Source organism: Kogia breviceps, chromosome 2 (genome assembly GCF_026419965.1).
Source record: "Kogia breviceps isolate mKogBre1 chromosome 2, mKogBre1 haplotype 1, whole genome shotgun sequence".
Lineage (NCBI taxonomy): Eukaryota > Metazoa > Chordata > Mammalia > Artiodactyla > Physeteridae > Kogia > Kogia breviceps.
Window position 1 is genome coordinate 16,120,803 of NC_081311.1, and position 13,276 is coordinate 16,134,078.

The 13,276-nt window shown below is 55.5% G+C and overlaps 1 protein-coding gene and 1 long non-coding RNA gene across 11 annotated transcripts in view; one reads left to right on the plus strand and one right to left on the minus strand.

The window, feature by feature from the left end:
• AFAP1L2 (actin filament associated protein 1 like 2) overlaps positions 1-13,276 on the plus strand; it is a 100,072-nt gene that overhangs the window by 75,125 nt on the left and 11,671 nt on the right. For 9 of the 10 annotated variants that reach the window (XM_059054364.2, XM_067024587.1, XM_059054363.2 and 6 more), the window contains 6 exons: positions 1,176-1,266; positions 6,894-7,099; positions 8,250-8,429; positions 9,176-9,265; positions 10,771-10,855; positions 11,306-11,410. In XM_059054364.2, the coding sequence (XP_058910347.1) occupies positions 1,176-1,266; positions 6,894-7,099; positions 8,250-8,429; positions 9,176-9,265; positions 10,771-10,855; positions 11,306-11,410 (757 nt within the window). Of the gene's footprint in view, positions 1-1,175; positions 1,267-6,893; positions 7,100-7,768; positions 8,430-9,175; positions 9,266-10,770; positions 10,856-11,305; positions 11,411-13,276 lie in introns of all 10 variants that reach the window. The other variant, XM_067024588.1, reaches the window with a different exon arrangement.
• On the minus strand, positions 838-4,081 carry LOC136793501 (uncharacterized). The gene is made up of 2 exons (XR_010838823.1): positions 2,422-4,081; positions 838-2,319 (listed from the first exon to the last, which is right to left on the minus strand). It is a non-coding gene; the product is annotated as an uncharacterized lncRNA (long non-coding RNA).

The following is a 13,276-nucleotide window of genomic DNA, read 5'->3' on the forward strand; positions in this document are numbered from 1 at the left end:
AGACATCAGAGACTTGTGTGGATGGACACTTACACGTTCGTGACCTATGTATAGTAATATTCATGCCACCATCTACCTCTTTTTCTCCCCTGCTATTGCTTATGAGGTTACCTTCATAGTCTAGTGCCCATCTTACAGATGGAATAATGGAGGAGAAAACGATTTTTGTGGTCTGTTCTTCTCCATAGTTGCATGTGTTTTTGGTTTTGTTTTGTTTTGTTTTGCGGTATGCGCGGGCCTCTCACTGCTGTGGCCTCTCCCGTTGCGGAGCACAGGCTCCGGACGTGCAGGCTCAGCGGCCATGGCTCACGGGCTCAGCCGCTCCGCGGCACGTGGGATCCTCCCGGACCGGGGCACGAACCCGTGTCCCCTGCATTGGCAGGCGGACTCTCAACCACTGCGCCACCAGGGAAGCCCAGTTACATATGTTTTTTATTCTACTCAAATGATGCTCATTCACCCTCATGCCATGTAAGAAATGCTGGGTGGTCCTGTCCTCGGAGCATCCTTCCTTGGTCCTAAATGTTCATCACACCCTCCAGGCTCCCATGGAGCTTTGACCTGGTCTATTAAAGCACTTGATAAGGAGCTGTGAGCATTCGCTACCTAGTTAAGACTTTCTCAGGACTGACTTCTGACCATCTGGGTGTGTCCCTCAGCTAGTCCGTGGGAGCCGTCCAGTATCTGCTGAGCAAATGATTGAACTTGTTATGGGAGAAGTTTGGGAGTTAGAAGCCTGGTCCTTTTCCTCTGTGTACCCCTGATCAGCCCTTGTCTTTGTAGAAAGTGTATTCTATGTAGAAGCTATCAGAGCTACCACGACAGCCTGACACCATCTGGCCTTCCAAGTGTGTTATGTCAACAATATTGACATAACAATGATATTGTGTACAATGAGCATGGGAGCCTCATTTTGCAGGGGGTGGGGGGCGCGCCGAGGCTTGATGAGGTTAAGCAATGCGCCCACAGCGCTCCAGCTGGATGCAAACCCAACACTGTGGATGGGGTGGCTGATGGGAGTCACGATAATCCCTGTTCTCCCTCTTGACTTGCTTGACGTCCAAGCTGGGCATTTTTTTCTTCTGGTTCCCTCTCCTTCCACCCAAAGGGTTAATTCCAAGTTGTTCCCAGTGTATCGTATCTGAAAATGTTTGTTTGATTTGTTCATACCACAGATTCCAGAGCGGAAACAGCTCTCCATCCCAAAGATCGAGTCTCCAGAGGGTTACTATGAAGAGGCTGAACCGTATGACACATCCCTCAATGGTACATCCTGGGGACGCGGCTCGGAGGGGGTCCAATCACTTCCTGCATGGATGCCAGTGCCAGCTCCTCTGGTGGTGACCGGCACGCTTACCCTGGCTAGAAACACAGGGCAGCCTGGGCGGCTCTTACTAGAGAGCGTGGACCGAATTGAGAACTGGCCACAGAGCATTTGGCCTCTGGTCTGCTGGGGAGCTGGGACCTACAGCAGACCCAACCCACCTGCAAGGAGGGGCTCGGGGTGGCCCACAAGGAGCTGGTTTACAGTGTCTGATGCTTTCTGTGGCCCTGGCTGGATGTTGCTGGATCCAGCACAGGAATGTGACAAAGAGGTGTGTTGGCCGAGAGGCACAAGGCCCCGTAAGCAATGGACATGTGGTCAGGCTGAGCCAGAGCCCAGTTTCCAGGTTCTTTCACTGGACTGATAGTCACTGGGCTCCCACCATGTACCCAGCATGTTTCTAGGAGTCAGGAGCTCAGCAGCACGCAGGATTCAGTGGGGTTCAGTGGTCACGGCACCTAGATTCTGCGAGGGAAGACAGACAGCAAATAAACATAGGATGTGTCAGGTGGTGATAACTTGTCAGGATGGAAAGCTGCAGGGGCTGGGCTGGGGCAGGAGAGGGATTTTATTTTAGATTAGGGAGGGCCTCTCTGACAGCATGACCTTGAGCAGATTCCCAAATGAAGTTCGAACTGGGTGGGGCTGATACCTGCAGGAAGAACTTTCTAAACAGACGGCACAGTACGTGCAAAGGCCCTGAGGCAGGAGAGCCCTTGGCATGTTTGGAGGCCATTGTGGCAGGAGCAGGTGGGGCTGGGGGAGAGAGATGGGAGATGGGGACACAGAAAGCAGCCGTAGGCCTTGGTAAGACTTTGGCTTTTCTCTGAATAGACTTTTCTCCAGCCTTTGGAGGGGAGGGTTGTTTGTGGCTGACCTAACTTAGGTAGATGGCCTTTGCTACGGGGGCAGGGCTGACACTGGAGTCATCTGTCCTCCGCCAGTGGTACTCAGCCTGATGAGGTTGTATCAGAAATGCTCTCGTTGTGGGGATTCTATAACACAGAAAGGCCTTGAAGGTTCTGGAAGAAAGAGATGGTTGTGACCCCATTCTCCCAGCTAGCTGGACTCTGGTCCCCCCACTCTCCCTTTCGTACCTCCTTCTCTTTCCTTCCTTTGTAAGTGAAAGGTCTTTGAAAGCATAAAGGCAACTTGCAAATGTCAGCGGTAAGGATCCCTGGTGGTGGGAATGAACTTGGCCGAAGGGGGACCTTGTCGGTGTCGCAAAGAACTGGCCCTGGGATGAGATGGGACCAGTCAATTGGAGCCACATGGGATTCTTGTCCTCTTTCTTCACACTTTACCTACTGTCTGCGGTCCCGGGAACTGTGTGGGAGGTGAGAGCTTCTTTGGCCCAAAGGAATTTTATTCTAAGAGGCTGGCTTTGTGGACAGACGTCACTTAGCTTGTGAGGTGTTGCCAAGTCACCGGCCGGACTGTGATTTCAGACTGGAGCTGAGAGCACCGCGGGGCTGTCTGGGTGCGTCTGGAAGGTGGGAGCAGTGACTCACCCCTGGGAGCACCTCCGTGTGTCTGAAGCCCATCTCTCTGGGGTGTGGCCCATGCCAGCCGGGGCCTGCCTCCCAGACGCTCCCGGGGGCCTGTTGGTGGGGCAGACACTTCATCTCGACACAAACAAGCAGTCAGAAGGATCCTGGTGTTGGTCTCTCGACTGGGAGTTCCTACTGGTTTTATCTAGAACCGGGGGGGTCATCACAAGGTCAGCAAAGAGGGTGGGCAGAAGCCCAGTTGCCTTTTGTCTCCTGCCAGCCTGAGGACGGAGGATGACTTGTGGGGAGCTGGTCATACTTACCACGAAGAGGGGGCCTCCCCTGCATCATAAGCCGGCCGGCCCTTGGTTCCTGCCTGCTGTCCCCCACATCTGTTTGACCAGTGGGACGCACAGGTCACAACAGCAGAAATGACCATTGGACTCCCGCCCCTTGCTCTACTTCTTTGGCCAACAGCGATTTTGCTGACTTCCTGAAAAAGACCAGTTGCTTGGCCTCTTGCTTTATCAGCAGTCTGCTCCCTGCTTCCCTGGGTCAGGTCTTCTCTCTGAACAAGTTTAGTAAGTGCCCTGCCGGCCTGTGCAGGAGCTATTAGGTAGAGCGCCTGCATTGCTGGTGTCTCCTGCTAGAGACAGAAGACATCAGTAATGGCAGCTGCTGTAACAAACGACCCCTCTTGCAGCTTAGAGTAACGCAATGCAAATCTGATTCTCACTCACGGAATAGTTCAGCTGGGCGTCGTTACCGGTCAGCAGGCTCCGTCCAGCGTGGGCTCGGTCACCTTCTGAGGCCACAGAATCCACCACAGAGAAAGGGTGGAGAACCTCTCTGTGCTCCTTGAAGGCACCAGCCAGAGTGACACCCAGTGCTTCTACCCACATTCCACTGGTGGCAGGAAGTCCCATCTCTGGATGGGAAGGGGCTGGGAAATGATGTCCTTGGCCGGGCCGGGGTGCACCTGACAAGCCCACATCTCCGATGGGAACGCATTAACTTCTGGTGGGAGGGCAGCCGCGTCGCCACACCTCTTTGTGTCTGTGCATTTGGCTCTGCCGCTCTCTTCATCTTATCTCTCTTCCTCTTGCCTTTGTCTGTCCTTCTGGATACCACACAGATCATTCTGGCAGATTTCCCCCCCAGTGGAGTCCCCAGATGGGTGCAGGTGCCTGATGGAGTCGTTTACGCCACGATGACCTTGGGTACTGCTTGTCCCAGAGCGGGAATGCCAGTGATCCCGTGTCTGCTGCCTGGCGGGGTGCACGCCCCGAGGGTGGCTGCCGCCCCCTTCCCATCCTCTTGCACGGGTCCTGCATGCTCACGCCGTGTGCTGTCCCTCTGCAGACCCCTGCCTGTAGCATCCGAACGGATGGCTAGAGGACGCAGAGCGCAGCACGGCTGTCCTGCCCTCTGTTCCCGAGGACATGCCACAGGACACGGTGGGTGCAATCTCCACGTGGGGACAGCAAAAAGGGGTATGGAATTAGCTGAGCATCCCGCCCTTCACTCCTGTTCATCCTGCGACCTCTAGAAGCCAAGTACCTGTTTAAGAATACCCTACATTTGGGCTTCCCTGGTGGCGCAGTGGTTGAGAATCCGCCTGCCGATGCAGGGGACACGGGTTCGTGCCCCGGTCCGGGAGGATCCCACGTGCACACGGAGCGGCTGGGCCCGTGAGCCATGGCCGCTGAGCCTGCGCGTCCGGAGCCTGTGCTCCGCAACGGGAGAGGCCACAACAGTGAGAGGCCCGCGTACCACACACACACACACACAAAAGAATACCCTACGTTTATGGTTGGGCCATGATCACTCTTAGAGATAAATAAAATGGTCAATACATTTGCCCTCGATTTCCTCCAAGCTATTCCAGGTAGCATCCCCATCGCCCTTGGAGGCAGAGGGGCAGATGTTAGAATTCTCCGTGGAACGTGTGGGACAACCCCAGAAGCACAAAACAGCCGTGGGTGGGGAGGAGCGGGGGAGGGGGGGATTGGGCCAGCTTCTTCACACTAAACGCTGTAGCCTCGCTTATCAATCTTTATCACTGAAAGAGCTATCCCAATGACTACATCATTCTTATTTCATTTATTGTGCAGCTAATGCAGTGCTGACAAGGGGGACATTTTTTTACAGAATCACCCTGATCCTACCACCAGATCAGACCAACTATTTTGAGTTCTCTCTGAGCCTTTCAGTACTGTTCTCTTTGCATAGAGAATTTTCATTGTGCTTTCTCACTTACCATCTTATCTTAAGGAGTTTCTCAAGTTGCAGACTAGTCTTCAGAGTTTTCACTGATTACGGTTGCATGGTACGCTGGATGAAATCAGACTTTCCTGAGTCTCCTTCTGCTGCCTATTCAGTAGCATTTGAATGAATATCTTAATGCATGTAACCTTCCCCCCTTCCTTCCTTTTTTAAAAACTAGTTTCTTAGGATAAACTCCCAGGACTGGGATTATTGGGTCAAAGGGTATGAATGTTTTCATGGCTCTCGAAACAACAGGCTGACAGGTTGTTTCCTGAGAGGCTGGTGTTAATTTAGATTGCCACCAGCCATACGAGAGAGTTCAGGGTCCCCTACTGGGTAGCACCACTATTTTCAGTCTTTGTTTATTTAATAGGTATAAAATTGTGAACTATGCAACTTTTTTATGAAGCCAGGAAGGGGAGTAGTATCACACTGCTTTTCAAGAAGACTGATATTAAAATAGTCAAAGTATTATTTTTAGAAATATTAAAGCAAAATAAAACACATTTTCATTGGCATTGTAGCCAGAGTAACGTGGCCGTGGCCTCATTCTAATTCAAATGTGGTTCTGTTTTCTTAGTATTGCAGGAACCTAGCTATGCAGGTAGTTTAAGAGGCTTCTGGTAAAGAGAAGATGGGAGACGCATGGGCTGTCTCTTTTCTGATGGGTAATGTGGAGAAGAGAGGTTTCATTCACTCTGACTCAAGGGGACAGAACATGTCTGTAGAAGTCACAGGGAAGTAGATGTGACTTTCTGTTAGAGCTGCCCAGTAATGGAAGGAATTGTCCAGCAATCGGGGCGGGGGATGAGCTCCCCATCCATGGGGGCATTCAAGCAGAGGCTGGGGCAGGGTTAAGACAGACAGGGTTCCTGTGCTGAGCCAGGGGTTGGACCTGGATCCTGAGGTTCTCCTTTCTCCGTGTCCTGCATTTCGGGGTTTGACTGACTGGTTTTTTTCTGCACCTAGTTTTTGTTGGCCTTGAATAGGGCAGTGAGGCCTGGGGAGGAGAAATTCTTGCAGGGTGGTGGAGGCAGAAACCGAGGCATGTAGAGCGGGCACAGGATCGGGTGCAATTTGGTGCGTTTTGGGATTCTTTTAAACAGAATAAGCCCGTGACGGGAGGTGTTCTGTGGGGAGGGAAAGAGAACAGAGCCTGTGGGAGATGAGCCGATTTTCCAGAAGGGCTGCAATCATGAGGGGAGCCTTTAGGAGTGCGAGGTGGCCACCTTCCCCGGAGAGCCCGCTCCTGCTGTGCTTTGTTTCACCTTTTACTTCCAAGGAGCCACAGCTTCCTGCTGCTCCCAGGACAGAACCAAGGACAGGGCAGGCCCGGTGGGCCGCTGCTGGAGGCTCGCCCAGCTCTGGGCTCAGATGGCGACCCTCTCCTCCTGGGCCCTTAGAAGTGATCTCACCCCCACTGCTTCATCCTTCAGCGGAGGAAATGGAGGCCCCCAGCAGGGGAGCTGGACCTCTCAAGAGCAGGCGTCTGAGGGCCGTGTCTGGTCCGAGGTTTCCATGGGGTCTGAGGCGACAGGATTTGAGGAGGAAGAGGGAGACCCCTCGTTTCATGTCACCTGTGTCTGCGGCCGGAGGCAGCATCCGAGGCGCTTTGCTTAGGGGTTTGGGGGCCGCAAAGTCTGCCTGGGTGTGTGGTTGGGGACTGTGGGCCGGTCCAAGGGCAGGAGGGGGCGGGGTGGCCTGGGGACCACTGGCCGCCCCTGCCTGCTCCCCTCCCTCCCGAAGGAGCAGACGCTGTTTCGGAGCATCCCCTGCCCGCTGGAGCTGTGACGGAGGGCTCTTCCTTGCAGAGGACGGAGAGGCAGTGAGCAGCTCGTACGAGTCCTACGACGAGGACGAAAGCAGCAAGGGCAAGTCGGCCCCCTACCAGTGGCCCTCGCCCGAGGCCAGCATCGAGCTGATGCGCGACGCCCGCATCTGTGCTTTCCTGTGGCGCAAGAAGTGGCTGGGCCAGTGGGCCAAGCAGCTCTGCGTGATCAAGGACACCAGGCTCCTGGTGAGTGTCCTCCTCTCCCCGGAGTGGAGGTGCGGGGGGTCCCTGATGCCAGGTGCTTAGAACCCGTTTTACCTCAGGGGGTTTCTACTTCTCCCCAGCCCGAAATCACATGCAGAGCTTTGTGTGCGTGGGTGAACGTGCTTTCTCTTAAGTAGGAAGGGCTAGTACTTTCAGCAGGCTTTCAAAGGGGTCTGTGATGACCGCCTGATCGCATCCCACAGATATTTTTTCCGGGATCTTTCTGTCCCCTGGTCTGCGGGCCCCTTCTTCCTTACGGTCCTTTTGGGGTGGGGCCTGCTGCCCAGAGTCAGGGCTACCCGCCCAGCCCCCAGCCCCCGTTGTGGCTCCTGCTTTCACGTGCAGCCGGAGAACCACTGGTATCTTCTCAAAAGTTGGAATATTCTGAATGACTGATTATAAGAGGAGACCCATAAGGGAATCAGAAGATAGTACTCTGACCACAGCCCCGTTTCTTGTTACTTTAAATTAAAATTTGGTTTTATGTCCCAATGTGAAGTTCCGTGGAGTCATTAGAAACACCCCTTCTTCACTGGTTACAACCCGCCCTGCTGTGTGCGGGTGTTTTTCAGGTGATCCTGTTAAGCAGCCCCGTAGAGAACCTCCATTTTACAAGTGAGAAACAGAGGGGTAATGCATTTTCTCTGGTAGGGAAGAGAGTCGCTTCCTTCCTCTGCTAACACATCATCTCCTAACGAATCGGATGATAAACTTGGCCTTCATCCCCTTTGGACCCCTTACTGGGGAAGCCGAGCAAGAAACAGAAGCAGAGAGGCAGAGAACTGGGAGAAGTGCCTTCCACCCTGGAGAGGTGGGAGTTGCCCGCAGAGGACACGTTTTAGGAGCCCGCGTGGTCTGCTCTGGGATTAGAGCAGCTCGGACGAGCAGGGCTGGGGCATCTCTGGCAAGCGGGAGGAGGAGGCCTGAGGGAGACAGAGACAGCGGCCTGGTCACTCTGACGCCGAGAACACGCGTTGCCACCGTTGGAGGTGACAGTTCCGCCCTTCCCCAGGGCCGTCCGGCCTTTGGGTCTGTCGTGCAGAGCCCACCCCTCAGCGGGTCCTGCCCTGCCCAGCGGCCCCCTCCTCTGCAGAGCCTGGCCAAGCGGCGTCTCGCCTCTCCCCTCTTCCAGTGTTACAAGTCGTCCAAGGACCACAGTCCTCAGCTGGACGTGAACCTGCTGGGCAGCAGCGTGGTGCACAAGGAGAAGCTGGTGCGGAAGAAGGAGCACAAGCTGAAGATCACGCCGATGAACGCCGACGTGATCGTGCTGGGCCTGCAGAGCAGGGACCAGGCTGAGCAGTGGCTCAGGGTGAGGGAGGCGCCAGGCTGCGGGGGGAAGTGGGCCTGCTCCGCTCTGGGGCTCCCAGGGGCTCCTGCAGTTCTGGCTCCCCAGCCTTTTCAAAGGGGTGGCCGTGGTCGGGGCTAAGGCATCTATGATCCCTCAGGTTCGCAGGGCTTGCCGCGCCGTCGGTGGTGGCGATCCGTCTCAGGGAGCTGGATCGCAGGGCTAGGTCTGCGACCTTCTCAGCCACCTGGACTTGGGCTCTAGTTGAAGTCCACTTGCCTCCTGGCCTCCAGGGAGGCATCGCCAGCCAGTTCAAAGGCTCCTTCCCGGGGGAGCTGGGGTGGACTGTGACAGGCACATCTGAGAGCCCGGCCTGGACCAAGGCAGCGTCCAGGCTGGAGCCCCAGGCAGCCTGCAGACCCTCCGCAGAGAGCCCCACGGCCCCCAGGAGCCAGAGAGCCATCTGGCAAAGGGGGGTTTTTACCCCCGCAGTGAACAGCCGCCCCTGCCCAGGATGGGGTGAGAGGGGGGGCTCAAGGAGCTGAGGGCCGGTTGCCCTCGCCGTCTTCGGGCTTTGCTGCCAAGCCTGCCCCCGGCCTCCCCGCCCCGCTTCCCCGGCACGCCACCAAACACCCGGGGGGCCTGCAGGAGACAGGGCCTCAGGAACACGCCCCCTCCCCGGCTGGGTCCCGAGGCCACACGTGGCTAGGTGGGCTCCAGCTTTGGTCTGGCCGTGGGTGCAGGCCTGAAGGGTCTTGCTCTTCCTTCAGGTCATCCAGGAGGTGAGTGGCCTGCCTTCTGAAGGAGCCTGTGAGGCAAGCCAGTACACCCCAGATGCCCAGCGCCACAGCTGTCCGAAAGTAAGCCTCTACCCTGCCTGAGAGAGAGTTCAATTCCGTCTTTGTCTCCATAAATTCAAGGTGTTAAGATGGGGAGCTTTGCTCTTGCACTTCAGCCCAGTAGATAAGAAATGGACGTGCTTGGCTAAGGGCAGTGGCTTCAGCTTGGCAGGGAAACTGATGAGAATGATAGAAGCCTACAATACTTTCTTGCTTGGGGGAAGGTTTATTGGGAAAAAAGTCACTTTGCCTCCGTTCTTGGGCAGGGACATTTATTTTTCGAGGCTCTTCCTTCCCACCTAGTCCCCAGTAGATCTTCAGGGGCAACCGTCTGGGTGTGGACCCCAACCAAAGGGCCCTACTGCTGATTTGCATGGAGCTGTGGGACCCCCGCTTTAGGGTCAAATTTGAGAAAGTTGGGCTGGGTGCTGGCCGAGGGGGAGGGCTGTCACTGCGAGGTCACATTCCATGTCCCCAGATGGGTGCCCGGAAGCCTGCTGTGCACGGAGGGACCCTGTGGCTCATCTTGGGGTCCCCACCCCCGGCAGGGAGGAAGGCAGAGGGTAGGCAGAGGCCTTGAGCAGGGAGGAGGCCCTCTGCTCTTTGGGAAGGCACCGGCCACCCCCACGGAGGAACCACCCACAGCCTTCTAGAGTGATGGAAGAAGGGCTGATGTTTTTGTTCTTATTCATTCCTTGGTCACTGACAAGAAAACGGAAGTCAGAGTAAACTTGGAGATTCCTTCACATTGGGGTGAGAAACAAGACCTCTCCCTAAAGACCCAGCACACAGATTCCCTGGCCAGGTACAGCAGTCCTTGGTCCTCAGCGAAGGCCTTGTTGGCTGGGAGTCGCTGGGCTTGTTTTCCAGAGGTCTGGAGTCAGTGGTTCTAGAAGAAGCCTGATTGGACTCTTCTGAGTGTCTACTCTAGGGACTGTCTCTAGTCCCCCAACAGCCCTGAGAATGCAGACGGGGGTGTTATCGCTATTTTGTACACATGCAGGGTGGGGTCCAGAGGCCCTGCCGCACTAGAGAATGCTCCAGGCGGGATTCGAATCGTGGTCTGACCCTGTGAGGACAAGCCAGCCCTCCTCCAAAGCCTGCCGTGTTGGTAGTACAGTCAGTTCTCAAAAGACGTCCTGGGATGGGTGGGTCCCAGCCTGACAGCTTCAGTTGCAATGCTGACTCTCGTGCGCCCTGGGGCTGGCTGCCTGCCCTGCCCACTGGCTGCGGAGCCGCTGTCACACCAAGGGCAGAGCAGTCATCTTGAGAACTCATGACCAAGGATATGTGGTGGCCTGAAGGGAATGATGCTGTTGGATGGGGTGGGGAACCTCAGAAGGGAAGGCAAAGGCAGGTCCTTTAGGGAGCCCCAGGGAAGCCTGGCCACGTCCCACCGCTGACTTGGACTCCAAGGTGACCCCTAGTGTACACCCGAGACTCATCTATTATTTTCCCTTAAATTGTGGTCTCCCAGGTGACCATTCCCAGATAAGATCACCCACTTGTCTCTCTCTCTTCCACAGCCAGATATAACTGAGAAGTACCTGTCAGCCTCGGAGTGTGGAAGCTCCATAGATGGCCACCCTGAGGTCCCAGAGACCAAAGATGGTACAAATGCTCTGGCTCTCGGCCTAGGGTTGGGAGGGGTGGTATCCCGGGCTGTGAGGCTCGGCTGTCTGGCTCAACCCTACCGAGTTTTAACAGCTCATTCCAGCATGCCTCCAGTTTCTAAACTGCTTAGAAATATACAGCTGATAGATCCCGGAAAAAGGGAGAGAGGACCAAACTGAAGTTACGTTTCATGAATTGCCGGAGGTGGAATATTCTTTCATCTCTTGTTTGCTAACCCTAGTTCAGATCTCTCTGAGCCAATTCAGTCTGTAAAGATTCTCCAGTGCTGACATGTTCTGTAAGAGAGGTTGGTGTGCCTCTAGAGACACCTGACTGGCCTGTGGATCGAGTCTGGGGCACAGACGTGTGTGTGTGTGTGTGTGTCTTCACGAGGGCACATCGGTAGGCTGTGTGCAAGGCTGAAGGTTTTTTCTCTCACCTTGACAGTCAAGAAGAAATGTTCTGCTGGCCTCAAACTAAGCAACCTAATGAACCTGGGCAGGAAGAAATCTACCTCGCTGGAGCCTCCGGAAAGGTCCCTCGAGACATCCAGTAAGATTCAGCAGCTGCCTCCTGGGCCAGAGGGCGGGCTCCCCCGCTGGGCCGCAGCCCGTCTCCAGGAAGGCAGCTCAGACGGCCAGGGCAGGGATTTGGGGTTTTGCTCTAGCACCTCTTGAGCGAGTGAGCCCACGGTCCACGGTCTCTGCTGATCTTTGCGGCGGGTAGCTCTTTATGACTCACCAGACCCTCTTGCCTGCAGTGTGCGGAAGTGAAGGGTAATTGATGGCTGTCCTCCTAACAGTCTTTAAAGTCATATGTTCATTTGATCAATGTGTATGGAGCACGGTAGGCACGGTGTTAGGGAAAGGGGCCCAAGCAGGTGGAGGACACAGTCCTGAGAGCTTACAGCTCAACAGCGATGATGCCTTTATACCCGTAACCACACACTGTGCTGTCTTAGTAGCTACAAGGACTCGGGGACAGAAAGAACCGTTCTTACTCTGTAGACAGAGATGGATGGCTTCCTGGACCTGAGCCGCCAAGGCCGGGCGGGAGCTCAACAGGCTGGGATGGCCCCCGCGGGCAGGAGCAGAGACTCTGAGGGCGCTGCTAAGACCCGTTAAGGGGATGACAAAAGCCCGTGTTGCTGGTACAGAGGGAACGTGTGGGTGCTGGGAGGCCCTCCAGGTCCTCTTGGCTGTCCTTACTCGGCCTTGAGGGAACTGATGACAGGAGAGAGAGACCTTTCTCAGAAAACATCCTGGCTTCCAACTCAAAGCTCATTGCTATACTTACCCCCTGGAGCCTGAAGGCCACTACTGTCCATCTTTGGGCCTTTTCCTCCTCCTCATGGAACCCGTGTGCCAGCCCTGGGCTCTTTTCCTGAGTCCCAGTTCAGCTCTGTGTTTTGCGGCTGGCAGGGTGAGCTGGAGGGACAGGAAGGCAGCAGCAGACAGGGCCCTACCTTTGGAGCCTCCTGGTTCTCTGGCCAGGGTGCCAGGTAACGGCCCAGCTCTGCCAGCCCCTGTGGCCTCAGAGGGCATGGTGTTGGGCCTGGGATCCTGGTCCCAGTGAGTCACTTTGGGAGATGTGGCTGGGTTCTTGCTGGCAGTTACTCAGCAGGGAAGCATGCGTCTGTCCCCTGTGGTTGGGGAAGGGCCAGAGAGAACATAGATACTCTCCTTCCCAGGACTCAGTGTCTGAGCTCCCCGCCTCTCTTTGGTCCAGAGAATTGTGATGGGCGAGTGGGGCGCCTGCCTGAATGAGCCAGAGTTCCTAGGTCCTGGGCTCACATTCTTCCACTTTGCTACTCTGATGTGATGGTCTCGTGGCCCTAAGAAATTCACGATCCCCACTGAGTGTCCAGCACTGGACTGGGTGCGAAGGTGGCCGTGTACTTTGACCCTGTTGCATGGGCCTAGTTCTTCCTGGCTAAGGTTCAGAGCAGCTGCTGGCCCCGTAGAATGGAGAAGGCATCCGCTTTGTAAGCCAATGCCTGTGGGAAGGTGAGCAGCACAGAGATGTCAACCCATGGTGTGTGGGGCAGGCAGAGGGGCCTGAAGACTGGATGTTTACTGATCTTTCCAGCCCCAGGGACAAGGCTGTGCTTGGCACACGGTGTCAGCTCTGTAAATATTCATCTAAGTTGGGGAGGAAGCTGAACCCAACACATGCAACCATTTAAAAACAAGAAAGGCCTACGTGATGGTTCACCCCAGCACTGGCAGCCCCTGTGCGCCGGCGGAGAAAGAAGGGCTCTCTGGTGGAGGGGCCAAGGGGCACAGACCCAGGTGCTGGAGATGAACGTGGCAAGTTCCTGCCCTTGACAAGCTCTGTGTTCAGTTGGGAGGCTGACATGGAAGCAGAGCATGTCGCTGTTCCAGGACTCAAGTGTTCTGAAGGCCAACAGAGCAGGGA